General features: G+C 45.0%; 1 protein-coding gene across 2 annotated transcripts in view; it reads right to left on the bottom strand.

The window, feature by feature from the left end:
* Positions 1-26,847, bottom strand: part of LOC8035533 (kin of IRRE-like protein 1) — a 522,359-nt gene that overhangs the window by 4,176 nt on the left and 491,336 nt on the right. The window contains exons 10-11 of one of the 2 annotated variants that reach the window (XM_029974488.4): positions 11,991-12,021; positions 9,001-9,181 (exon numbers count right to left, since the gene is read on the bottom strand). In XM_029974488.4, coding sequence (XP_029830348.3) covers positions 9,001-9,181; positions 11,991-12,021 — 212 coding nt within the window. Of the gene's footprint in view, positions 1-9,000; positions 9,182-11,990; positions 12,022-19,769; positions 21,836-26,847 lie in introns of those variants that run through there. The other variant, XM_040504440.2, reaches the window with a different exon arrangement.

A 26,847-nucleotide genomic window follows, 5' to 3' on the forward strand; every position in this document is an offset into this window, starting at 1 on the left:
TTGAGCGCTCTTAGTGATATCTAGCGTCTGCTTCCCCGTAGGCTACTTAGGATAACCAATTGCACCGATCTACGGAAAAGGCTCGGTAAATGACGAGGCTGAAATTGCGTTCATACCTACAGTCACCATCCCGAGCATCTTATTACCGCTCCGCAGTCGATTAGATTACGACGTCAGCCCACAAGAACGTCTAAGAACCAGTCACGAATCATGAAGAAAATAGGACACGCCCAGCGTTCCTTTAGCTGTCAGTGAATATAGAAGAAGAAAAAAGAGACACTTTGCATTTTGACGCTGGTCATGCTGATACGGCATGCTCAGCGTCACAGAGCGCACAGGTTTTTTTTTTTTTTATGTCAAAGGATACCTTAAGCCTTGTCATCTGTCGAGCTTTCTCCGCAAATTGCAGCGCTGGGCTCTCCAAAGTGGTTTGTGGGTAAGCAGATGCTCCAAATACATTTATACTAAAAAATCGTTATACACAAAAAAAAAAAAAAAAAAAAAAAAAAGCCACGCGAATCGAAAGCGAGAAAAGCAAAATATATATTTATTCTATAGTTTGATGCAACATTAAATCTTCAAAACAGTCTCGAGATAACACACACACAAAAAAAAAAAAAAAAAACCTGCTTTATTCAATGTCATATGCAACGAGGCGCTTTGCCCCTTAGATGGACCTCTACGTTTTGTGGGCACCAATGTTTTAAACAGGGTGCTAATGGCTGCTCCTACTTTCCCTACTGAGCGGTGCACTGGTACCATTTGTTTCTGTCGATTCATGGACCGACCCTCCCCATCGATACTTAGGTTAACGGTTGCGAAAGGCACTCTCAGAAGCTCCTGAATGCGCACTGCGCTGCAAACACTCTTAAAGCCGATCATTCGTCCTTTTTCAAATCTTCGTTTATCCAACGAAAAGGGCGAACAAATGAGCGTGTAATTGGATCCGAGTCTTCGCCGAACGCGGAAGCAGCACTCGTGTCCAATCCGAGCTAAGCAGAGTTCCCACCGGACGATGACACAACCCTTACTTTCCAATAGGTGCTCAGAAAACGTGATCGAGCGATGGCGAACAGGCGATGGCGCGGACTTTTAAAAAGGGTCTATTGCAATTGAGGTTTCAAATCCATTGCTTATGGCAACCAAATCCCCGAAGCCATTGAAGCATAATACCCATCGCCCCAATGATTTGTTGAATTGATTCGAGGGAAAACCAGTCATGATTACTCTCAGTGGTCCTAAGTGTAATATAAATTCAGAAAGTACTGAGAGCGTTCGTCTCATCAAGAAAAAGGGTATTTTTCCCGTTAAATATTTTGTTAATAAGTTTATCTTTCTCTGAAGCAGGCGCAGAATATACATTGATTGTCTTCTTTGGCTTTAGCAGCCCGAATGCAGGCTGTCAGGCGCGCGTGCATGCTGGTGGCCATGAGGTGGACAGAAAACTTCAACCTCGAAAGCAGCAGGCAAACCATTGGTGATTATGGGTATGAGGATTGCCGTCCAGTTAGGTCCGAAATCAGTGTACTTTCGTTTCAGTGCAAGCACAACTGGTTTGTTTCTCAACGGGACCCAAGAGTAGCAAAACGTTTTTTACATTTTCCACAGTTCGATAAAGGTTCACGCCCAACTCAGATTGTGTAGTATCTTAAGTCGCTGTAACACGGCACGCCCGCATAACAATCACATATCCTTCTTAAACCTGGTTAGCCACCGAGAAAGGTGATCTGGACAACATTTCAATTGTAGTGTAGTTCAAGTGGCAAGTAGGGGTAGACATCTTTGGCTACGGAGACAGAGTAACATTCTGGGCTAGGATACAGACAACTGGTATCGTTGGGTAAGCTAAATAAATTATGACCTCTGCTTGTCGATTAACGTAGCCAGTGTATCGCGGGGCAGTGCATCCATAGGCCATTCTGAAAATGCAGCAGTGTTGCGCTGTCTGTTTATGCAAAATCTGTGTAAACGATAGCGTTAATGGATGTCCGAGTCTATACCGAAAACATGGAAGCGGTACTTGAGTTAGCCAATCAGCCTGAAGACAAACACATACACTTAAAGGAAGTTTACAAACTTTTGATATCGAACCCGTCTGAAGTTGCTAGAAAAATTTAGGCTTTAGGTGTGCAGAATTGTTCCTTCAGAAAACACAGAGCTCCTTAAAATCCGAAACACACCTGCCCTTTATGACGATACCTGAAGTTAAACGAGCGGATATTGGGGCTCCCCAATCCTTCAAAAATACGAACCTTCCTCCAAAAAACTGCTCCACATATTTATTTCCATGGCTTGTCTAACATATCGGATTTGCTGGGCTTACAGACTCGCTGTGTAGTCCCCTCTATAGAAGTACTATAAAGTACGATCAAAAGTGATTTGGATCGTAAGAGAGCTAATAGAAACAGGTGGTTAAACGCTAGCTTTCTCTTTGGTATTTGCAAGGGGCATTCTACATTTATAGCGTTTAGAACGCCTTCATTCACAGCTGCCCGAGACAATAGTTTATTACGTCGAGCAGACACAGAGTAACTGTGGTGTGTGTATCTGTAGACAGGGGGACGTTAGCTCCAGTGGGTATCTGCTGTCTCCACTGTGGTGGGGAATGTTGCCTGCACAGTACGACCGCCAGGCTGTTTTAAGCGATATAGCTTTAGGGGCAACGCTTTGCAGATATTTCGACCTCGTCCGTTGTCGTCCCCGCTACGGAAAAACCCTTTTCTCCGCTGTTGGCGCGAGGCCAGAAAAGTTGGGTTTGCGAGTCAAACGCGCAGCGCGGAGATGGGGAGCCACGGCATACCGCCAGCAACGACGCTTCGAAAGGAGGGTCTTCCGTCTCGTCTCCTTAAAATACTTGTTTTCAAACATTACTCACGTTACGCGAAATCGCCCTTTGACAGGTTGCTACGAGTAATGTTGAATGGTTATAGAAACTCTCACCGCGCTTACCCACTTACTTCACGGATAACTGAGCACTGGAGGCGGCCGTCAGTGGCATCCACGACGCCAACTATGACAGTTACGACGTGGCTATGAACCACGCCGTACCTCCGTCCTCAAATACGGAACGACATCCTTCCACCCGAATTGCGCGACTATGCTACGGCTATCGCTTTCGTCTCTTCGCACATTGCGGGCGAAATATTCCACTTTTTTTTAACTTGCATCAGGCAGTACTGGTGCACGACCTCATGCCGGTATGATGTTCGCCCGCCGGCAATATGAAGGTAAACATATTACCTGGTTTCTTGCCTGGTTTACGGCTCCCTAAAGCTATATTAACTCTCAACGTCTCAAATGGTATACGTAGCTTGGGGTCTAAACTTTGCGTTCTAGCCCTCTTCTGGAACAGAGCTTGTTCCAAAACTTGCAGGAGCGTCAAAAACAAGAACTGGGCTGTTCACCTTTATATTGCTCACGGGTGTTCATCTAGACTGAAACGGGCAGGGGTGGAGATGGAATCCAGGATTACTGGGTTCTGCAACATGAGCTTTCGTTCTGCGCTCCAATAGTTATGACGGCGCACTATGCTTTCCACGCATGCGTGACGCGGCCATAACTGTAGTTTACAAGAGGTAGGCGCCCCCGCACAAGACAGCTCGAGTCGTCTCGTACTCCGCTCGCGTAGAAAGACTACAGTTCCCAGGACGCATGGCGACAGCGGTGACGTACTCAAACTATGCTTCGTTTCAGCTTCAGTCCAGACGCAACCGACGCTACGAGCTAGTGGGACCAAGATAGAAGCATCAAAAACACAAGTCATTGGGCAATTTCTGTTTATGATTGGTTCAGCGATGATCGAACACGCGCTGAACATGACGAACACCATGATACGCGCTTTCGATGCTGTCTGATCGGTCCTGTCATCTCGAGCGTCCCCCGCGTCTGGGCTTAAGATGAAACAGAGTATCAGCGCCGAGACGTTTTCGGTGGCACCCTCTTGTGGTTTCCGTTCGTCACGTCACAACCAGCACTCTAAAAATGCCTGCGAGTCAACTTACCCGCAAAACACTCAGGAGCGAATCTCTGCGTTCTACGAAATAAGCTCAGCGAATGATGAGGCAGAACATTCGTTTATACCTAAAAATGTGGTATGCGCTGCGGCATTACGAAATGCAAATCGTCATGCTTGCATTGCGCAATGCCACAGCGTAGACTTAATTTTGAGGTCTAAACAGATGTCCCGCCTCATCATTCGCTGAACTGATTTCGTAGATTGCAGAAATTGGTTCTTTGAGTGTTTTGCGGGTAAATAGACGGGCAGGCTTGTTTTACCGCTCATTCACACTGGAAGCGGATCCGCGTTCGCAAAGCTATTGCGAATGCGGTTGTATAAAGATTCAGTACAATTGCACGCACACTTGATGTCATCGAGTGCGCGTGAAATTGTACTGGATCTTTATACAACCGCGTTCGCAACCGCTTTGCGAACGCGGATCCGCTTCCAGTGTGAATGAGCGGTTGGAGTGAGGATTTGCCTCGCTGTGACTGGCAGGACTTGCCTCGCCATCAACCGGCGATTGAGCTGGCATTATCAGTATACTGGAAGCAATGGTGTGGCCAATCGCGAATGACGACCGCAGCGACGCCTTTGGTTGCGCGCGTCACTAATAGCTGGATAATTTGGTTTACTGTACGTGGAGCGTGGAATCGGCGACTGCGCGCTCTATCGATGCCACATCCCAAATCGGAACCGAAAGCGCAAGAGCTGACCCTGCAAATTATACGCTCATGTAAAAGAAGCTTTCGAAGAAGCCCTTGGTTATCTTTCCGTACGCCTATTTTGTTGTCCTGGAGCGCTAGACTCGTCAAACAGTGGGGGCCGAATTTCGCGGAGCGTGCCACAAAAAGGCTTCTCTTCCGACGATGACGCCGCGCTTCTTTTCGCCGATGTCCAATCGCCTTCGCTTCCAACTCTATGTTTCACGAGTCTAGAGTTCTTCGTACTTTCGCGCTGTTGCTTCCTGCAATTTCCGGCAGTTTAAGAAACGCACGGCGTGGTGTGTCCCGAACCTTTAATTATAGCTCTGCAGCTAATGATACTGCATCGTTAGCCGATACGAGCGCCGAATAGCGAAGCAAGCAGCGTAAGCACAAGGAGCCATGCCCTCCGTTTTTTAAGCTGTCCGTTACTTTACAGCGAACCACCGACTCGCCCTTGACTCCGCCTTAACAATCGTTTAAACCCTATGTCTTTGACGATGCGATAGACTGCACTGTTTCCACGCGGCACACAACGCGCCCTACCATCGCACTGCTCTAGACAAAGCTCAGAAAACACAGTGGCGAATCGAAAGGGATGCGGCCAATAGACGAGTTTGCCGACGTCTTTATAGAGTCGAGGCCCGCATGGTGAATGCCGTAACGAGGTCCCCAAAGATAAGCGAGTGCGGCGATTAGTTGCGCGTAATTGGCCATTAGCCGCGGGAACAACGCGCTTACTCGCGCCGAACAGCCGCAAACAGACCGCCGGTTCGATAGGAGCCGCCGTCAGAATCTCTCCACGACGAGCCTGATCGAAGCAGTCCCCAAACGTTCCGCTCTGGTTCATTGTGGTATATTTGCAGAACATTAGAAATCTGACGTAATACAGAATCTCTGGAACAGGGGTCTATACAAAGCGACCCTAAAAATAGTCGGGGAGTTCAATTTTCTGCAGAACGCGGAGGTTAGCCAGTCGCTGCGAACAAGGAAATGGTCCTGTAGATTGAGGTAGCTGAAAATACGATTAAAGAGCAAAACATGTCGTGTGCGCAAGCGCAGTGTTTGCGATAACACCTTACAAGTAACGTCGTTACCGATAACACGTTAGGTTTTCCGGTGATGTCGGAACGTAATCGTTACACTTTGAAAACGGGAACGGGTAACGTACTTACGTTACGTACTTCGAGCAACATGTAGCGCAGCTACGTTACTCGTTACGTATTGTTCGCAAGATTTAAAAATATTTCACTTTAATTTTTTCGTGCTTTTAGCCGCGAAGCCGTATAAATTTGGAAGTTTTTTGCGCTATTCTTTGCCGGTTTTCTCGTGAGTATTTTGGGCGGAACAGTAAAAAAGAGAGGGTAAATATATTCAGTGTCTGGATCAGGGTGTAAGATAGACAGTTGGGGAAACGAGAGCCAAATGAGCGACCGGATTGCGTCCCCGTCGGTTTTCTCTTTTTCTGTGGCGCCATCTATGTGGAGCACCGCGAACTTTCACTCCGGGTGGGCGACCGGTGGCGACCGGCTAAACTGACGGAAATGATTTCTCGTGGATTTTCAATGGAGGACTGTCATGCTCTCGGTTTATTTTGCGCACTCTCCCATAAAGTTCCATGCACATTCGATTCCAATTTTTTTTTCCTCTCGCCGCAGCGCCATCTGTCGCAAATCGGGGGTACCCGCAAACAGACGAGTACACAATCCGGTCACGGCGCTGCGGTAGGCTTCTATTGGCCGTTTCCCCACCTCTCTATGTTACACCCTGGTCTGGATGGATATAACGTTTCTAGAAATACGTCGCGCTTACACTTACCTGTAACGTCAGAAGAGTAAAACGTTCTAATTAATAATTAACAAGGTAACGTGCGTTAATATTTATCGCTAACGGTAACTGTAACCCGTTTCTTTTATTTCTGAGGTAATGTAGGTCAGTCACGTGTTCCTTTTATTTGCAAGTAACGCGTAACGTATTTCGTTCCTTTTTTTTTTTCGGTAACGCCTAAACCACTGACAAAGGGACAGCGATTCGAAGTTTCACTTGCTCCTTGTACCTGCGAGCATCGAAGTTTTGTTGTTTATTCGTATTTTGAGTTACGTAATTCACTACATCTTTTTTTCGCATTTATTGGCTCTCTTGTGTCCTGCAGAAAGCGCAACTCACAGACGCCTTTTTACAGTTTAGTTACCTAAGGGCCAAGGAATCCAAGCCTCTTAAGTCACCCCTGGCCTTTTCAGAAGTCTATCCTTAGGGTTCCGCTGGGCTTTCCATAAGTTATTTCTACGTCTATACCCGGGCTTCTTATACCACAGTGTTTGGTGTCAAAGTCGTACGGTGAACGGCTAACGAAAAAAAAAAAAAAAAACTCCACAAGCTTCGGTTTTAGGAATATTCGATGAAAAGAAAAGGCAAGCCTCTCCCTCTAATTAAGTATCGGTGCAGCTCTCTGACATAAACGTCAAGCTGTCAAACGCGACTTCCCCTTCGCCTGTTAAATTTTAACGAGCTCATACACCCGAGCTTTGCGAACAGCTGTCAGATTACACTCTGTCACGCCCTCGGGCGTTGCGTTAAGCCCGTCGAAAAAGTCCTCGTAAACCATCGGAAGCTGCTGCACCAGCGCCCTACGGTTGTTCGTTAAAGCTAAATTTCGAAAGCGTGTAGAAGCTAAATATAAGACGGACGAAAAGGAAATGCGCGCACACACTCGGGCACATATAGGAGCATTGGCAACGCGAGACGAGGTCGAAGCATTGCACAACCCGTCTTCGAAATCTTACAGGTGAACAGTGAAGGTTACTTGGGATATGAGGTGATTTCATCTAGAATTTAAACAGCTTTTTACGTAGGCACATACGAGCAAGAAAATACTTCGAGCATCCTAAACATATGTCTGATTTGCCCTTTAGGATGTTCGGTCATTTTCAAAAACGAAAACGGTACTTTAATTGAAATGATTGCTGCGTTCTCGGGCGAGCTGATGAAGAAACATTGACATATTGTGCCCGAGACTGTAGAACCGGAATATCACAAAGCGATGTGTGTGCGTGGGGGGGGGAGGCGGTGATAAGAGGGGCAAGCATTTTAAGTAGTAAAAAACGCTAAATGCGTGCAGTACAGAAACACCAGCACAGCACGAAGTCTGCGAAGGGTCCTAGCTGGACAACTCCGGGAAGGGGTGTACTTAGTTTCGGCTGAAGTCCAGACGTAACCGATGCCACATAAGCGCGAACTCCGGGCTTTCAGCGTCCCTTCAAAGCACAGGCGCTCGTACAGTGGAAGCAATGTTCTGGGCCACATGATCGCGCTTGTAGCATCGGCTGCGTCTGGACTTAAGCTGAAACGAAGTACAGAATCAGGCCAGAATAGCAAAATATTTTAAGAGTCACAACTGCGCTCAACTTTAAAAGTCAGTTAGAACCAGGCGAATCAAAAGAATTGTTATTTTATTTCTTTACAGTAGTTGCAGGTTCTTTGACGTCACATAAGCTCTCCTTGGTTCTTTTTCTAGAATCAATACGTACTTTGGCGGAAAATTTCGTAGTGCCACACAGCCTGTGGAACTTCACTCGACGGCTTATACAGAGTCTCGCGACTGTAGAGCAAGTGGCACGAAAATTATTCGCTCAATGCAGCGATTATAGAGCACGATGTCGCACATCCAAATCGCCCCACTTTCCGCCAATCCTCGTAAGCAGAAAACCTCTGGATGAATTTCCAAATCGCAGCTCTTCCGACAATTATGTGTCATAGTAAATTAACGTCCAAAAAGCGGCCATGGTATCACCGCAGGTAAAACGAAAACAAAACCACACTTTCTTTTTATTAAGTATTGCGACGTTTTACGAGGGTTGACTGTTTCGCTTCATATACCCCTTGCGCATTCGAAATATCTCTTTGCCCAGAATGGTAACCCGCGTTTGGAAAACGAGTACTACTTTACTGTGCTGCCAAGTACCGGTTGAAACAGCCAGAGTCGGAAGATGCTCAACGACATTTGTTTTTAAGGCAATAGTCATTAATGAAGAGGTTTCGCAGCGCATCCTGCGTGTGTTTCATGCAGGTGCGTCGTGGTCCGTGAAATTGGGCGGGAAAATTTCTCCACTACATTAATTTGCGGCGATTCACACTGTCACGATATTGTGAAGATAAAGTGTGACAGTTGTGATGTCACCTGACGTCACAACTGTCGCCGCAGTAGACTTGGAGGTCATGGCAAGGAACCGGGAACTGCTTCCCGGCCAAGTATCGAGTAATCTTTAAAGTATCTGTCAGAAGGTTGCGCGATGTCCTCACCTTCATGTTCTCGTACTGCGGGTTCTCGGTACTGGACGTGCCTTTGGAGGCTCCGTTGGTGTTGGCTCCGTTGGCCTTGCCTGCCGACGTGTACAGAGCGTCCGGCGGAATGGCGCCGTTGCCGCCGGGCTTTACCTTCTCGGTCAGGGGCGTGCCCTGCGAGCCCGCGCTGCCCAAGTCGCTGCACACAAAGACGTGCACGAAATGATGAGTGCGCGACTCAGATTTTGATTCGTCGGAAGCTCCTGCGCGGATACAGCCCCGCGGTGCACTCGGAACATCAATCGTTGGTTTCGCTTGCATCAAATCATTCAATGCGACGGGAGAGCGATATCACTTCATGGTTACCATGAGGGCTCAGTGGCCAAAAGGCGTCGCCCCCCCCCCCCCCCCTCCTTCCCCCCTTCCCTTCCCCCTCCCTCTGCCAGAGAGGCTTTATGGTCATTAAAACATAGTAGCAATTGCACTAAAAAAGAATTAGATACTTGATGAAATATCCGAGACTAAACATCCCAGAGTCACTCAGGAAGCTATGCCTGAAGACACCTGAAGTGGGTTCCAAGTTTGTGGTTGGCGATGAATCTAGGCGACGGTGTGAGATAATACATCTTGGCTAATCGCATGTCATATCTCTCTAGATGTACGAACAGGAAATATTTCAGCTTCATAATTTGTTTCGCAACCCTAAATTTTGTTACTTAGAAACCAAAGTCGGAAATTGTCTACGGTGTCTTCCTATATAGCAGACTTTATGCGAATGCCACCAGACGGAGGACCAAAACATTAGTTCGCCACGTGAATTCGTTTTTGCGATCTGCGCATGCTCCTACGACAGAAGCGCCGACCTTTAGAATTGGGGAAGGACAAGCGAAGGTCGACGAAATTGGCAGTCTTTAATATTGGCTCCATGAAAACGAACATACTAACAAAAGTTGAACTGCTCCTACTCGTAATTAAATTTAAAGGAGTTCAAAGTTTCAAACAAATCGAAGCAAAAAAATAAGAGGTTGCATTTTCGCTGACAAATCGATTGAGAAAGAAGCGGTGCCTCCGCAAAACTAATAAGGAAACTTTGAGAGAATAAAACAAAAAAAAAAATGATAACTAAGTTCTTTTTTTATGTGTATGACGAATCAATCGTCGAACCCTCGAAGGAAATCAGCTAGCTTCGGCAGTTTTCAATCGGACACAAGAACTCATTTCACATTTTGCAATAAGGCGCCACTAGCTAAAAAAAAAAAAAACACTTATCGAATTAAATAAAATAGGAATACAATCAAGAATAACAGAGAATTATTGCAGCCAAGGAAAGAATAATCTCGAAACGCTTAAAAGTCGATATATTCTTTTTGAGGCTTCCCACTTGTTCGAATCGAGAATTGTATAGGCAGCGCAAAGACAGAATCTTTTTTTTTTTTTCCTGAAGAGTTCGCTATTTCTCAGGTATTAATAAGATATATAAAAAAGGAGGCAAAACGTGCGCGAGCGTTTTCAATTGTTTGGTTCATTCCGTTCCCTATTTTTTTATGGAGCGACTAATGCAACGTATTGAACCAGAAGAATATATTCCAAATTTCGTTATAAAAGGGGAAAAACTCGTTATAAACTGCACATTTCGCTGTGGCGGTCTTTCCCTTTTTCTCTCTTCTCGCTTTGTCTCCCTCCAGTCGCCCACTCAGCCCAATATGCCGAAACTAGTTTCCGTTCTAAGCTCGCGCCGCTTGAACGAATGACTCATCTGAATGTGAAGTCGACGAGATTTTTCTCCAATGGACCTGCGATTAGGGAAATCGCTTTCGGGCAGCGGTTGCTCTGCCGAACGTGGAAACACACACAAAAAAAATAGAAACTTCGAAGAGAATGGGAAGTTGCAGAAGGGGGTTCTCAAGTGGAGAGCACATGCCCCTGTCTGTCCTTTTCTGCTTGTGTTTGCCCCCGCTCCTTAATGATATCGAGCTCCGGCACGCACGGTTTGTCTGCCCTTCGTTCTGCCGTAGATGGAGCGAGGCTGAGGATGGAAGACTGGCTGAGTTAATCACGCGTTCACAATCGTCTGCATTACGACGCGGTCTCAAAGCCAAGTCAGCCAATCAGCTGCCAAGAATCCGCCGCTTGGTCCCGCCCCCCTGTCGGCTCAGCCATTGAAGTGCTGCGTGTTAGGCTTGACAGAGGGTTTCTTTTTTAGCATGCTCGACCGTAACGGCCTTCTGTGCGGTCCACGTTAAGGTGAAAGGCAGTGAAAATTTACCTTCATAAAGAAGGAAACAAAGCGTAAACGTAAGGACCTTCCCGTGGAAAGGAACAATCTTCGCTCTCTTCATTTCTTTTCGTCGAGCCTCTGTTTCTGTCTGTCGAGTTCTATTTCGTCTTTGTCTGCTCGCATGATCGGTTGGGGCAAATCGCAGCCAAGGTGTCGAAGCCTTCAACCTCGGACACTTTAAGGACGTCTCCTATCAGGCTGTAATCGGGCGCAGGAAGTCGGCTGTAATTGTCGAGATTTCCAAACCCCCTCTCTCCTTTAACCAACTGACTTTCACACTAGTATTTCAATTTTTTGTTTTCTTTCATAGTGACATCTTGCCACGTTATAGCGTTTTGTGAACAATCGGTTCAACCCCTTCCGTTAGAGGATTGATTCTATTTCCTTTGAATCATCTTAGATCGGTGTTTAATATAGAAACGCTGTTTTTCCTCTCTTTTTCAAAATCGATTTTGTTTGCGCGTAGGACACTCAAAAAAGACACGTAGAATGCCTATTGATAAAATAGCGACTCGAGAGCGGCGCCATTTTCTTTGCCGTCCACCCCTTAGAATGGTCGATACGGTGTGCCCTACAGTTGACGTCTTGAGTTAGCAGTTATAAAAGCGATATCTTAAAACCTGTTATGCACTCGCCGTCCATAGATGCAAAATTTATTTTTCTTATTTATATTAGAGAGATTTGTTAACGAGAAAAATAGACCCGATCCAACAAGTAAAACTAGTCCCACCTTTCTCCGTCAGGACTGAACTGGTGACGACCTGCAAAAAAGAGAAAAAAAGAACAAAAGCAAATGAAACAAAATCCAAAATAAACTTCTTCGAAAGAAAGACAGACTACAGCCTCAAACATGCAGTTTTCCATTCCGCAAACTAATTAGCACCTCGAACCCTGAGGCTCATCCCGCCATTACGGATTGATTTCAGCAAATATCGCCAGACTTCTTCGACGAGTATGTTGATGTACTTATTAATAAAATTAAAGCGACATCAAGAACACAAAACGCGGAAGATGGAGGGCTTGATTTCAAGCCGCGAAAAAGTCGAGCGAAAGCCATCCGACACGGCGCGCAGCCGCTGGCCTCCATGGAACAGTGGACCCCGATTAACGTGTTAGAAACCAGTACAGATAAGGGCGAAAAACCAGCGGACATGGTGCAAGCCCAAGAACGAAATGCGCCCTAGGAAAAGCCGTCCGCCAAAGCCTGGCCCTGCGTTTCCGCATATTAAAACTAAGACTTGCTCGGCATTCAAAATAGTGGAACGTCGCTGAACAAATCAATATAATATAGAACGGAATAGATCTATTTCTAACATATAGGTTTTCAACCTACAGTTACGAGCCGGCGTAAGCATCATGGCCTCGCGTGCCTGAGCCAGGCACGCAAGCCCCTGAGACTTACGCCAGAGTGTTATTCATTACGGCAGGTAGCGAAGCAAAACACAAGGAGAAGGAGATCTCTGCTGAAGGTATCTAAACAAAAAAACAAAAAAAAATATTACACATGCACACAGCGACACAGTAGATGGATCTGGATAGATGAAAAAAAAAAAAAACAGTAAAAAAATAGTAAAACTTTTTCTTCTTTTTTTTTGCGGATTAAGCGTATTTTGATTTTCGTCATTCACCGAGCAGCAATTGGCTGTACAAAATGTTTTGCGGGAAAGCGGGCATTCGAGATTTCTTGGAGTGTAGACACGGACACGGTCTGCTTACCCTCACCCATGACGTCACACAAATAGTTCGTCAACGGTCAATGTGACCACGTTCCGTCATTCGCTTTTAGTATATTCGCGTCACCGTGTTGGCGCAGCCAATAGCCAGCGGTGTACGGACATATGGTGTTACGTTTAGAGCTGTGGAAAGGAACAGTGGAAAGGCCTTTTATGTAGGTGCCGTCGGTAACATACTCCGTTCCATCTTAGGTCAAAGCGGGGCAAAAACTAGCTTCAACGCAAACACGAACGCAAAAACTAAAAACGTGAAGTCACGACTCCTTCTTCGCTCGTGATTGGATCAGTTGGCGGTAACAAGTGTAGGAACGCGAAACTTGTAGCGACCTATCGCTTTCGAGGAAGCTTGATTGACCCCTTTGGCTCTTATTCTTGATAGAGATCAGACTTAAAGGGGCGATGCAGCTATTCGTGTACTTTGCGCAAATACCGTTTAGAACGAATCCTTGATGTTAATGACCTGTTAAATACCCGTTCGTTTTTCACCACACGAAATCAAAGTCGTAGAAAAAATTACTCAAAAACGAGCAGCGTTCACCCCCCTAACTCGCGGCCAGAATAACTGGCCACGTGATCTGGAGCCTAGTATATATGCTGTCAATGTTAATCATAGCCACGCGCTGGGGTTGGCAAAGCATAGGACACGCGCTGATTTTCAGACATCTTTATAGCTCGGCTATGGTCGTTATTGCAGCGATTGGACACGGGCCACTAACCGAATGCTTGTCGAGCTATCGATTATCACGAGCCCAAGTCGAGCGCTCACGCAATGCTCGGGTCCAATCTATTAGCTGAATTCAAATATCGTCACTGCGGGATACCGCGACACCCCAGTTAGGTAATCAAGTTTTGCGAAGGAGAGAGAGAATGAAAAAGCTCGTTTTTTCCTTGAAATTACACCACAACAAAGGAGTTCTTGGTGCGTGGCGTGCGAGTATCCTTGAGTCGCCATAGCCCAGAGCGGAGCCGACGCCATCATTCGATTGAACTAATCAAGCACCGTCAAGAGCGCAACGTCACGACTTGCGTCGTATTTTCAAGAATGTGCTATCAGCAGCCAAACCAATAGTGCACAACAAATGTGTTCTTATCTTGAGTTATGCTGTTCCTGTGCGCCTACGTTTTCACGTCTTGTAGCCTTCGACTGCGCTTCTACTTAAGGTGAAATCAAGTGCAGCTCTTACTGCTGTACATATATGATTCTCAATATATTAAGGAGTTTGAGAATAGCGCACGCTGAAGCTTTGCGTACGCAAAGAATAGCGTCGTCGCCACCGCGCAAGCGCCAAACGCTAGAGAGGTTTTGTGCTTTGCGTGCGCTATTTTTCGGATATTGCATGCGTACGCAGTCTTTTCGCTCCTCTAAGGTGGATTCGTAATGACAAGTTGGCGAAAACCAAGACGAGCAGGGTTAAAAAATGGCGGTTCCAAGGACCAAGGCTGCGGCCGCTTTGGTGGTGTCGTGAGCGCGACGTCGGCGGCATCATCGCGACTGCGATCTTCAATACGGGACGACATTGCACTCGGTTCGGAAAACCCAATAACGTCGGAAACGATCACCGGCAACTTGATGCTTGCGACGCGCGAACATTTCTCGGCGAAGGTAAGGTGGGCGAAGGTCAGTATACGAGACCTTTCTTGCCGAGGCAATGGAGGCGGACACGATCGGTCGACCGCTCGTGTCGCATTCTCATTTTTAAATAAATATGAACTGTTACTCTAGAGAAAAAAAAAAAAAAATTAGTTTTTTTTTTCTCTCAAGTTACAGCATTTCGTGTGTGAAATAAAAATTGTGACTATCTTGGTGGCGTTGCAAGCGCGAGATGCTTAGGCTTTTGCGTCGCGGCGGAGAAACGCTATTCTGAAACTCCCTTGCGTAGCGTGCGCTAACGCAAGCGCTAAATCTAGCGCTAGCGTGCGCTAAAATTGCGTACGTTATTCTAAAACTCCCTAATATCGTACCTCGGGCTCCCCCGCCCCGCGCCGTTGACAGTAGATAAGTATCAGTGCTTCGGCACCTCAACATTTGCTATAATATTTGTATTAATAATAAGGTCAGACGCTCAGCGCCCTGACGTTTATTAATACCGAGAAAAATGTGAACACGGCTTGTTTTAAGTTTAGGCTGTGTTGCCTACAGTACTCCCAAATAAGTGTTCGCAAAGTTTCCGGGCCTGTCGTCTGCAGGCAACGCCACCACAGAGCGGCCGAGATAATCTAAACAATGCAAAGAACAAGTCCAAGATAAAGATAAATTTACATGCCACGCAGTGTTATTATAAGTCGCGTATTCCGCCCCCCTCAAGTATCTTGTGATAATGATCCTTCGACCTACTCAAAACTTCATTGTGAAAACGAATAATATATAAATTATGTTCGTCGCAGTTACGCCTAGAGCTGGGTTTAGTGAGTTTCGTAGATTCTTAAACCATGAAACGCTGTGTATAAACTTCAAAATAGCAAAAAGAAAATATGAACAGAAAAAGGCTAATTCCTAATTAGCTTGCTACCCGCCTGTTTCATGTTTTGAAAGAAGTCGACTTAAAAAAAAAAAAAACGGAGAATATCCCCTTGGAGTAGAGGTCCGACGCACGACACGACAATGATTAATATGCCTCCATGTTTTTCAGTGGATCACAAAGACGCGACACTGCTCTCATGGCAGCGCTGGGCAGGGCAGCCATAGAACAAACAAAAAATATTATCTATGATATATTTGCATATAAATGATTCTTGTTTTGTTTTTAACATCAAAAGTTTCCCGATTTTCCGCTTATAGAACTTGGGTACAGTCAGATGTTACAACGGGCACAACTTTAACGTGATTGTAGGCGACTCCTATTGTACTATGTCGACGACATGCCTCATCACTATGTGTCCTACACATACACATATATATATATATATATTCTGTTTTGAAGCAGAAAGTAAGCATACACTTCAAGTAGAGACATGATGGACAGACGTACCCCAAATCAATTTACCAGTTCGAATATCTTACTGTAACGCTTGGGCGACACATAACTACAATCCAAGATACCTGTAGTGTCTGCTCTCCCGCAGAGCACTTCTGAAAGCATATCGCTTCGGTCTACGGAAGGGCTCGGCGAATGACGGGGATGGTAATTATGATTAAAACTTTAATTAAAACTAAATCCTACAAGTACCTCAGAGTTCATCTTACATCCGATCTTTCCTGGGCTATTCATATCAGTCACACCATATCCTCTGCTAATCACTCCTTAGGTTTTTTTTAGGCGAAACTTGCCTACTCATTCCTTATCCGCCCTAAACTGGAATACGCATCTGCTATCTGGGATCCGCACCAAGCCTACCTCATCAATAACATCGAATCAGTTCAGCGTCGAGCATTACGTTTTATTTTCTCAGATTATTATTCTTTAACTAGCGTCAGGTCTCTTCGAGACCGTGCCACCCTCCGCCTCCTCTCTGAACGCCGCCGTTTAACTAGGTTGTCTCTTTTTCACAATATGTTTTACAGCCCGTTCCTCCGATTGTCATACATCGTTATTTCTGTATGCCGCAACCGTCGCGCGGGTCACATTCTCGATGTACAGCGACCAAAGGCAAGAAACACCACATTTCACAACTCATTTTTTTTTTCACGTACAGCCTCTGATAGGAACGGGCTCTCCCAGAACATTGTAACTACTCATGACTCATTAGAATTTGAAGAATTAGTACGTGCAATCACGTTCTAGATATTTTTGCTGTGTTTTTTTGTGTTGGCATACTAATCTTCTTGTCGATTTTGTTCTATTTTACATGCATAATTTGCTTTTGTGACATTTGTACCTTTCTTTTGTTGATGTTTATTGTATGCCACGCCTTATGCAATACTCCCTATGGGAGTCCTTAAGTATATAAATAAATAAATAAATAAATACTTGGAGTGGAGAGCGTGCTGGTAGGGGTAAAATATAAATACAGGAACAACATAAAGGACGATACGTTTAGACCTAAAGACAAAGTCTGTTCTTTGGCACTGGGCATGACGTTTCCCCGCGCTCAGTGCCACAGCGCAGACCGTTTTTCGGAGTCTAAACATATTATGAGCCCTGTCATTCGCCGAGCGCCATGCGTAGACTGCAGTGATTTTCTCTCCCAAATGCCAGACGCCCCAGAGTGTAGCCACGTATTTCATTGGGATTTTTTTTGAGGCATGAATGAAGAAATTGCGGACGTTGTTTTGAACGTCACTTAGGTTGCGCACGCCTAGACGAGCCGTTCATTTGATGCTGGCATCCGTCATTCTACACGTGCCATTGGTTCCCATGCAGCCGTTCATGAGAGCTCTTCATAGAAGCACCTTCCATCCAAAGAGTCGAAATTGTTTTCGTACTGTGTCGTCAACACAAAGGAGGCAAACTGTCTCTCAATGCACCAATTCAGCGGATGAATAGAATGTTTGCCAGCTAACACTGAGAAAGGAAAGCAGGCTTACGCGAGTATCCCTCATAGCTTCCTTTGGATTCGAAAAGTCTGAAATAATAAAATTATATATAAAAGGAACGGTATGCATCAGAATTCAAATTCCGGTTTCTAAAATGCTGAAGAGGGGTATTATCTTCTGCGAAACGTTAGCTACACGTAGAAGAGAGCACGCGCGGACGTAAGTTTCTAGGTGCATTTCAAAGAAATTCCATTACCGCTTCTTTCTGCAAAGAAGTCTAAGAAATGGAATACACGGAGCAACAAGGACGAACCACCCTTTTTCTGGGAGGAAACAACGGACATCTCTTTTCTTGCATTCTTTTCACCGTGGGTTATTCTGATGGTCGATATTTCTTTCAGGAGCGGGACTTTTTTTCGGGATTTGAATATCAGATTCAAGAGAAATCGTCCCTCCTTACAAAGCGCCCCCCCCCCCCCCCCCCCCCCGACCCACCCGCGTCCTATCTTGGGCTCGCGTCCCGCTTCTATGGTGAATAGCTCATTTTGTTTAGGCACTTTAGTTTCTTTTCTCCGTTTGCCTTGTCCTCTCAAACGCATCATCCTGAAGCATTATGTTGTGCGTTTCCTTTTCTTTAACGCAGGGGGCGGGTACTACTTTGGTTTTGCTGTCAGGCAATATACGGAAACCCTATTTCGCGTCTGGGAAATACTGCAAGCACAAAAGACGACTGAAAAGAAGCTACTGCGAACAGTGTAGAAACGTGCCCCGATGAAGATTTGAGCACGGCCCAAAAAAACATAAGATGTAATGCGTTTCTTTTTTTTTTTAATTTTCAAACATATTTGTGTTGTGAAATAATAGCAATCTAAAAGAGCTTTGTCAACGAACTTTCTAGAATAAAAATTATTCATGTAAAATTTCGAGCGCAGCACGCGGAAAACAGATCACTGTGATCCACGGAATAAAATGGAAGGATGAGGCCAAGGAGAGACAGAGAGAGAGAGAGAGAAAAAAAAAGGTTTTGACTTAAAACATTTGAAATGTCATGCATCTTATCACACTTCAACTTTCGATGGAGACGCTTTAGGAGTTCATGATGATCTGTGATGCAACGTCCGTCTGTGCGTCTGTAAAAATACGCAACGCGCAGCGCGCAGGTGGCAGGGCATGTTACCACAACCGGTTTGATTACCATAAAAACATGGGGAAAACAGTACAAAAGCACTTGGGCGAATCAAAATCAATTGCTCGCATCCCAGCAAGAACAAAACCGAGAACTTGCCTGTCCACAGCACCGTGCTCTACTTCCATGCCCGCTGAACCTGCACGGCTATTATGCACGGCCGACATTTCGTCCTACCCTTACCACATGTAAATACTCTCCATAGCGCATGGTGACGTTGTAGAGCTGGATCATGCCAATGGCTAAATCATATGTACGTTTTTACTCCTGAAAACGCCTTCTTAATACCTTACAAAAATATAAAAGGCTACTTTTTTTTAATACCAAAATAACCACGTCTTTTTTAGTACACGGATGTTATTTTCCCTGGCATGCTAAAAGACGCTGCTGAAAAGAAGGCGCAAATTAACGTGATGACAGAAGCCAATTTTAGATTCCCCCGAAATTTTCAGTGGTGTGACGTCTAGGCTGTAAATGTTGCAGGTCGAGAAGGTTGTGTAAAAAGAAAACAAGTAATGTCGTGCATCGTTTCTAGTGCTGCTGAGAGTGAGTGCTGCAGTGAGCTTCTATAACTTTAATTTCACAACAGCAATTTTTCTTCTTTTTTTGTAAATTGTTGGGAACAAAAAGGTACTGTCCAAATGGTGACATTTACCACCATCTCTCATCACGTTTCGCAGAAGTGCCAGTAGAGAAAATGAGCTTAAAAAGGCGATGGGGGTCATTTATAAAAATGGATTAATCTCGCGAAAACTTTTTCTTTTGTAATTAATTTAACCGTGTCCGTTCGTGTCTTCCAACAAATCTGAGACAAATCAGCTGACATTAAGGAAAAATTAGCCGGAGCTCCCGTTTAAACCTTCTTCGCTGTCAGTCGAAGTGACTGGTGTTTCGGGTTCTATGTGAGAAAGTAGACGCGCAGGAAAATGTTTGTTGTGCATAAATAGCAGGGTGTATGGCCCGCACCAATGATGTGATAATTGAAATCGGAGCACCATTGTTGTAGAAGCAATCAAGAGCTCCGAACATCATCAAGATTAGCCACGCCTAGCGTCATGAGGCTGTCAATCAATACACCAGAAAATATCCAGCAGGCTTCATTCGCAGATTACATACCTTTGGGCTTCAGAACAGCCGAAGCAGACTGATAATTCAAGAAGGAATTCAAGCGCAAAGTGTGTACCATAACGTCTATTTATTGGCATTCAACAAACAGTATCAAAGGCTTCAGTAAACAAGCAACACCGATACGAGTAAAAAAGAAACAAAAAACTTCCAGAAACATTTAACGGCGCGCAAAACATGAAAGCAAAGGCCAACAAGAGTTAAAAGTCGCCAAAATCGGGGTATCCCCAGTTACCTGTTTCGCTGGTCAATAATCCCAATTTCAAAGTTTCACATTTACGGCAGTGTGTATAACGAAAAAAAAAATACTATTTTTTCTAAGGCCGTACGGTTACTGACTCCAAGGCATGAAACATTAACCCCACAAAAAAAATGCCATCACCCACAACGACGACCATCCTACGCACTCAAAAGTGTTATTGAGCGTACACTGTACTGCGACACACCCGAAACACGAATAATAGCATTTTTTATTCAGTTAACCCAATGAGGAGGACATTCTGTTTAGTGTTCCGACGGTCACGCATTTTCCATTAAAAATATGGCGCATGCCTGTTTTGCCACCGACCACTGCGTACCTCCACACCATTCCAATTAGATTGAAAGAAATCTAAAGAGATAAATAATACTTTTTTTGAGTTCATAGCCCTCATGTGTACATAAAGATGTTTCCGAAAGTGCAGGAGGCTAGAAGCGCCCGTGAGAACGCACCGGTGGAAGTGGCGTCATCCTCAGCCGACGGCCGTATGGTCCGTTACAGTTGCCGTAATCGGCCACCGTCCTGTCATTGTACACTTACTTCGAACATTAATTTTGGGTAATTAAAGACAGTCGTGAACACTTACAGTCCCCGACACCTTAGGAAACGCAACACTGAGATGAATTTCAGTGTGTTAAATATTAATTATGCCTCCTTGAGGCGACGAAATGTCTAAGCATCCTTTTCAGAAGGCCGACACCTTGATATACAGCTCCGGGAAAACTGTACTGAATCATGTGAGCTTCGTTCGAGCAGAGCTTGCTGATGCGGACCCACCTAGTCTTTGACATTTTGAGGGTGATCGAAGAGGAACTTTAGGATCGCCCGTTTTAAAGCACTGTCTCATTAACATCGGCGACTCAGGCCATGGTTGGCAGGCCACGGTAATCGACCTATCTATTCCCATTCATATTGGCCGTGGATTTTAGTCAAAGACGCGCGCAATCAAGCGCGCATTTTGTATTGAAATATAAAAACGGAAGCGATTAAAAATTAAAACAGGAAATTGTAGCAACACTTTGTAAACAATGATATCATTCACATCGACTCACGCAGAACAAAAGCGCCCTCCCCGATCTGTTTAGAAGAAAACAAATAAACTCCGTCCCAATGAATCACCATTAGTGCGTTCGCCGTGTGGCTGTCTTCTGCCCTTGAGATATCTTCCACCACCGCTGCATGCGTATGCGCCGACAGGAGACAGTTAAAACACACAAGCAGTCCACGTCATCCCCAACCGCTTCGACGACACCACCTGTCGAACTCCGAAGCCGCCGAATTCACCCTGCTGAACGCTGGCAACGATCGGTCCGATCCAGAAACAGCCCCTCACATTCCAGCCGAGGAATATGAATATCCAAACACTCGAAATGGCTTACACGTCCATGATGTAACGCCGCCCGCTTCCTGGCCTCTTCATCTTTCTTAGGCGTTCCACAGACGGGGTCCTTACGGTCAGCCCATCGGAAACAACGCGAAGCTCTTCTGGTTTCACGAAGCTTGGCGCCTTTGACCTTCTTCGCGAACCACGGCGGCGGGGCAAGTCTCGTCTGAGTACGTGACCACGTGACCACATTATGTACATTATTGTCCCCGTGCAAAGAGAACGGAATCCCCGAGTTGCACAGCGAACGACCTTGGGGTTGCCGGACGGCCGAGTCCAGCGAGCAGAGCAAACCGTGAGAGACGCGAAGTCGTTGCCCGAAACAGTGAGCCTTTCTCTTACAGCAAGACGCCGCTCGATCGGACCGATATACGGGTCCCAAAGTGCGGCTCGTCAAAGCCTCCTACAAGTTGTTTCCCAAAGGAACCTTGTAGTCGTCCACATGCTGCAGCTTGTTCTTGTTCGGCTTGGTACCTGCAGTGAAGAACAGAAAACAACACGAAACGGTTTTCAACTGGCACGTTGAGCAAACGAAAGTAATGCGGAGCGCCAGTTCGTCTGCTTCTTTTGCAGGGGTGGCGATAATATCAGAACGCCAAACTCTCATTGGCTGATTGAAAAATAAAATAAAAAATAGTGGGTACACCTCAAAGCATCTAGCATTGAGGTCTACCCACTATCCTTTCAATCAAAGCCAATCGGAGCTCGACACACCTTTCTGACGTCACCGCAACTCCTACGTTAGAAGCAGACGACTTTCTGTCAGCATAGAGAGGTAATGCAACAGTAAATCGCAAACCAACAAAGGTATACCAATGTTAGAAAGGTATGGCAGCTAACTAAGGTATATGGTAATTAAGAAACAACGTGCCTTTAAAGACGCAGATGCCTCAATAAACGCGGGGTATGGCGAGTCCAGAGCATGTTATTATCGCTCTGTAACCGGTGAGGTCGCAGCATTAACCGATAGGAACGCTCAGGGACCAATCACGAAGCCTTAAGTGTGAACATAAGCCACGCCTTGCATTCCTGAAGCGGTCAGTGACTACAACCGAATAAATCGACCACATTTTACTATTATACCTGGATTTTGACATTACGGTTACTACTAACAAATTCGGAAGGAAGTGATTTTACCCGTGGGGTTATTGTGAAACGAAACTATTATGCTCAGAGAAGCATTTAGCTTAAATGTTAATAGATTAAGAGTTCCAGAGCCCTTCTGTCCCGAGATGGTTGTTCGGAAACAATTAGCCTTTTTACAGGCAATTACACTAAATGCCAATTTCTTTTGGGTCATACCAGGTATAAACATCTGCATAGCTTAGAAAGATAACTTAAGCTGTCGAAGACAGAAAACAATATGTCGACTTATCAGCACTACATGTGAAGTCCAGTCCACACCATGATGGCTAATGAAACGGTTCTATTGTTTATTTTCGAATTTGCTTTGAAAAATTTATGCTCGCATCTCAAGTTCAAAAAACACAAGCTCCTAAAAATTAAAAAAATGTAAATTGATGCGACAGTTTCACCCAATCCAAGAAGAGAAGACAACATAAGCTTTCTGCATTTCCAACCGTACTATGCTCAGGTTGGCAAACTGATATCTACCATTAAAGGTCATATTGTTAGCAAAATAAAAACAAAAGGACGAGCACAAAAAATAATAACATTAAAATTCAGACAATGGGATGGATGAGTGTTAACTTCTCTTTAATAAAAGTTATTACTTTTCCCTTTCATAAACGTGTGTATTCAAGGAACATTCGCTCGGGCTTTTAGTAAGACATTAGTGAAAGTTTCAGCGTGTACGGTACACCTGTCTTCTTGTACACTCTCCAATATTTGCGAAACCATCGAACCAATATGTAAACTCGAAGCTAAAGTGACCGGAACACGAGGGAAGGCAAATAAGCTTTTACCAATAAAAGTTACAGAAGAATAACAGGATCTAACGCGAACCCGGAAATACCTTTCTTGGTCCTCTAAAAAAAAGTGTTCGCGCATTCAAGAAAAGAAATCTCACCTTCATAATAAATAAACTTTGAAACAACAGGATACACGGAGAAACGAAAACTGCCGGCTGTAGACGGGGAACGTAAAGTAAACTTTTCAACAAAAACGTGACACAGGAAGCATGCGATGGGAACAAACATAGCAAAACTTTCAATAAAAACGAAAAGAAAATCGCAAAGTGCATGCGGCTTACCTGTGATAGTTGGGAAACAAACTCAGGACATGCTTTTTGGAGGGGAAGACCTCGGGAATGCAGTCAATAAAAAAAATAAAAAAGAAAAAAAAAAAGAGAAGGAGCCGAAAAACCAAACGCGTAAGGTTTTCCAGGAAAAAGGAAAGGAACGTGACATCTCGCGAAAAGTGGCCGGAAGTTGCCGTAAAAGAAAACAACAAAAACAACAGCACAAGAAAAGGTGCGCCTCTTATCAAACTTCAAAATATAGCGGAAACATTTTCCTCTTCACCGACTCCGCCGCGGGCGGTATACGAAGGGCGGCACGTCGGGCTGAAAAGGCAAACGAGCAGTTTCTCGGGAAGCGCCGCAGCCGCCACGGCTGCATAAACACGAACCTGGGCGCCTGCGTACGTCAACACAAGGCACGCACCTACCTTCGTGCGGAACCCATGCGGGCGCAACAACATAAAGTACTCTAAAAACAGAAAGCGTGCAAATGCTAGCATTTGTCAAAAGAGGTTTGATGCTTCAATCGTTAAGGGCCTAAAACTACCTGGGAAACGATTCTCCCGGTTTTTTTTTACGTTTTCTCCAGGGTCGAGGCGAAAGACCAAAACGTTGCGTTTAGCTAAACGTTTAGAAAGAGGGAATAAATAACGTTCAAAGATTTCCTCGATCTTATAGGAATTAAAACGGTTAATGGGGATCTTTGGTGCGCGACTTCTAGAAAAGGTAACTGCCGGGAATACGAGCTGAAAATGGAGTGGACGCGACGAAGGGAAACATTTACTTCGGCTTTAAATGAAACAAACCGAGGACATCTTACAACTTTCAGATTGCCAAAAACAATTAAAACTCCATTTCCCGAAATACTTTGAATTCCTATTCAGAGAGATCAAAATACTTTTTCTTCACAACCTGAAAATGCATATAAATAGCGTCAGTGACTCCAATAAAACCTGTGTCCAAACTACGGACATTGCTCTGTGTCACTATCGTAGAGATTGCTTCCTTCCCTTCAGAAGGTATTGTCACTAAGAGAAAGGTATCTGTACATAGTTCAGGCTTAAAAAAAAAAAAAAAGTGGTATCCGCCTAGAAGGTGGGGGAACATGTGTGGGAACATGCGTGCGCAAAGTGGCACAGAGACATATATACGCAATTCACAAGAAGTAACTAAATGCGGTTACTCGTTACTAGCTAAAGAAGTAACTAAACACATTAATCGTTACCAATTTTTAAAAGAACGCGTTACGTTATCTCCAAAGTAACGTGTCACTTTCCTCGTTACTTTGACGCCCAACAAATACTCCATTTCTTTTGTTTCATGGGTGATTTTTTTTTTCAGTAGTCGTTACAGTGAAGCCTGCTTCTCGGAGCTCTCATCCGTTATGTTTCGCCGCTTTATGAGTCTCCGGCGACGCTCAAGAGTCATTCTACTGTTGCACCCGAAGTGACGGCAGTGTTGTGCTTCAGAAAGAGCTGGTGAATTTGGGATTCCCCTCTCCCTTTTGTTCTCTCTGCTTCTTCGTTCGAAGTTGACAATGGGCTCTGAGCCTTCCCTTGCTGTCAACCTCTGGGTTTACATTCGGTCTGTACACGATTCTAGAAGGTTCAACCAACAAACCTTACTGTGTTCGCTGGGTGAAGGACGTTCTCAGCTGTAGAGTTTGATTGGTGGGTTCAACGATAAACGTTGCTATACTGCCAGGCTATTTAGTTGTTCTACGGGTGGCCGATGTGCCTTTGTCGCTATAGACGCATACCCAGGGTAGAATTCAAACGAGGCTGTTTAAATGGTGTTGTACACGTTACTCCTCAAAAGTAACGAAATACCGTTAGTCGTTACTTGGCATTAAAAGTAATTAACTACGTTACTCGTTCTTTTGTAGAAAAATAAATGTCACTCGTTACATAAAAAAGTAACTAGGTAGAAATCGTTACTAGTTACGCCGTACGTACATGCCTGGTCGCACGCTGCGAGATACTGACCTGATAGTCTCATCTTTGAGAGCATGAAGGTAATAACTGGCGGACGCCTGGAATATCCACATAAAGATACTTTACAAGTAGCTTACTACATTGTAATTCCCCTGCTGTCGTAAAATATCCTTTGTGTATTATTCGTTTTCATATGGTTATATTATGTTAACGAAAAAATAGTCAGAGTGCAGGCGAGCTGGTGTAAGTTGAACATGATTGTAAACCTGAGACTGGGGCAGGAAGAGAACACAACAGAAGGTAGTAAAAGAGGAGGCAACGTCCTAAAAGAGGAGACGTTGCCTCCTCTTTTACTACCTTCTGTTGTGTTTTCTTCCTGCCCCGGTCTCAGGTTTACAATCATGTTCATATTATGTTGGACGATATATTTTTAAGGGGTATTACTGAATATTCAATTCTAACACTCGTTTATTAAACCGGCGATCCTGCGCAGGGATGAGCGGAAAGGACAAGTCAAGCAGATTGTTTTATTTCCTGAAAGACCCAGTAGCTTCATTGTTCTTGCAAAAGCAAAGTACGCGAAAAAAGTTACAGAAGCCCCAAGAGGAAACTGACGTAATCGGATCATGCCGAAAAGCCTCGAAATAACAGGATTACGCCGTGTCGTAAGCGCGGGTTTCGAAGTTAAAAGTTCGTCATCAAACAATCCGCGGCGAAGAGTTGCAAACCGCGTCTAGTACGAGTGAAGAGCGTGAGTATCAACTCTCATTTCCTCGGCAGATCTCTCGTGCGTGTGCTCCGTTCTTCGAGCTATTCCTCGAGTTTCAAGCTCGTCCTTGGGTGCAGCACAAACATCTCGAAGCGAACTGCTCGCAATCCCCTCTGAAGGAAATTAGATTTCTAGTACACGGGAGCTTAGAGCGAGATAAAGAGGTAGAAGTTGTGGAAGCTAGTGAGCACAGAACCAGCCTCTAGCGGGACACTATGCGAATTGTGTTTATTCGACTCGATGATGGCCTTATTTGCAACAACAAAAGAAGAAACGTCCGACACCAAGAAAGCAACGCACACACTAAACTCCGCGAAGAACAACTCGCAAACTTCCGCGAATAGCGTCTTCAAAGACCGTGTGTCTTTCTTTCAGGGCGAAAACGTATCCGAAATGCCTGCGGTGAAAGCCGCGGCGCAACCTTAAAGCGATCGAGGCGTCTTTTCGGCATGATCAGAAAAGCGATTTTGCGAGTTCACGCCGCCGCGCCCGTGTGCACGGTGTCGCGCTCGAAATGTTGATAGCCTCGGAGACGAAAGCCGACAAACCTTTATCCTATCAACGACAGAGAACGGCATCGATG

Source organism: Ixodes scapularis, unplaced genomic scaffold (assembly GCF_016920785.2).
Source record: "Ixodes scapularis isolate PalLabHiFi unplaced genomic scaffold, ASM1692078v2 PGA_scaffold0__279_contigs__length_252992795, whole genome shotgun sequence".
Lineage (NCBI taxonomy): Eukaryota > Metazoa > Arthropoda > Arachnida > Ixodida > Ixodidae > Ixodes > Ixodes scapularis.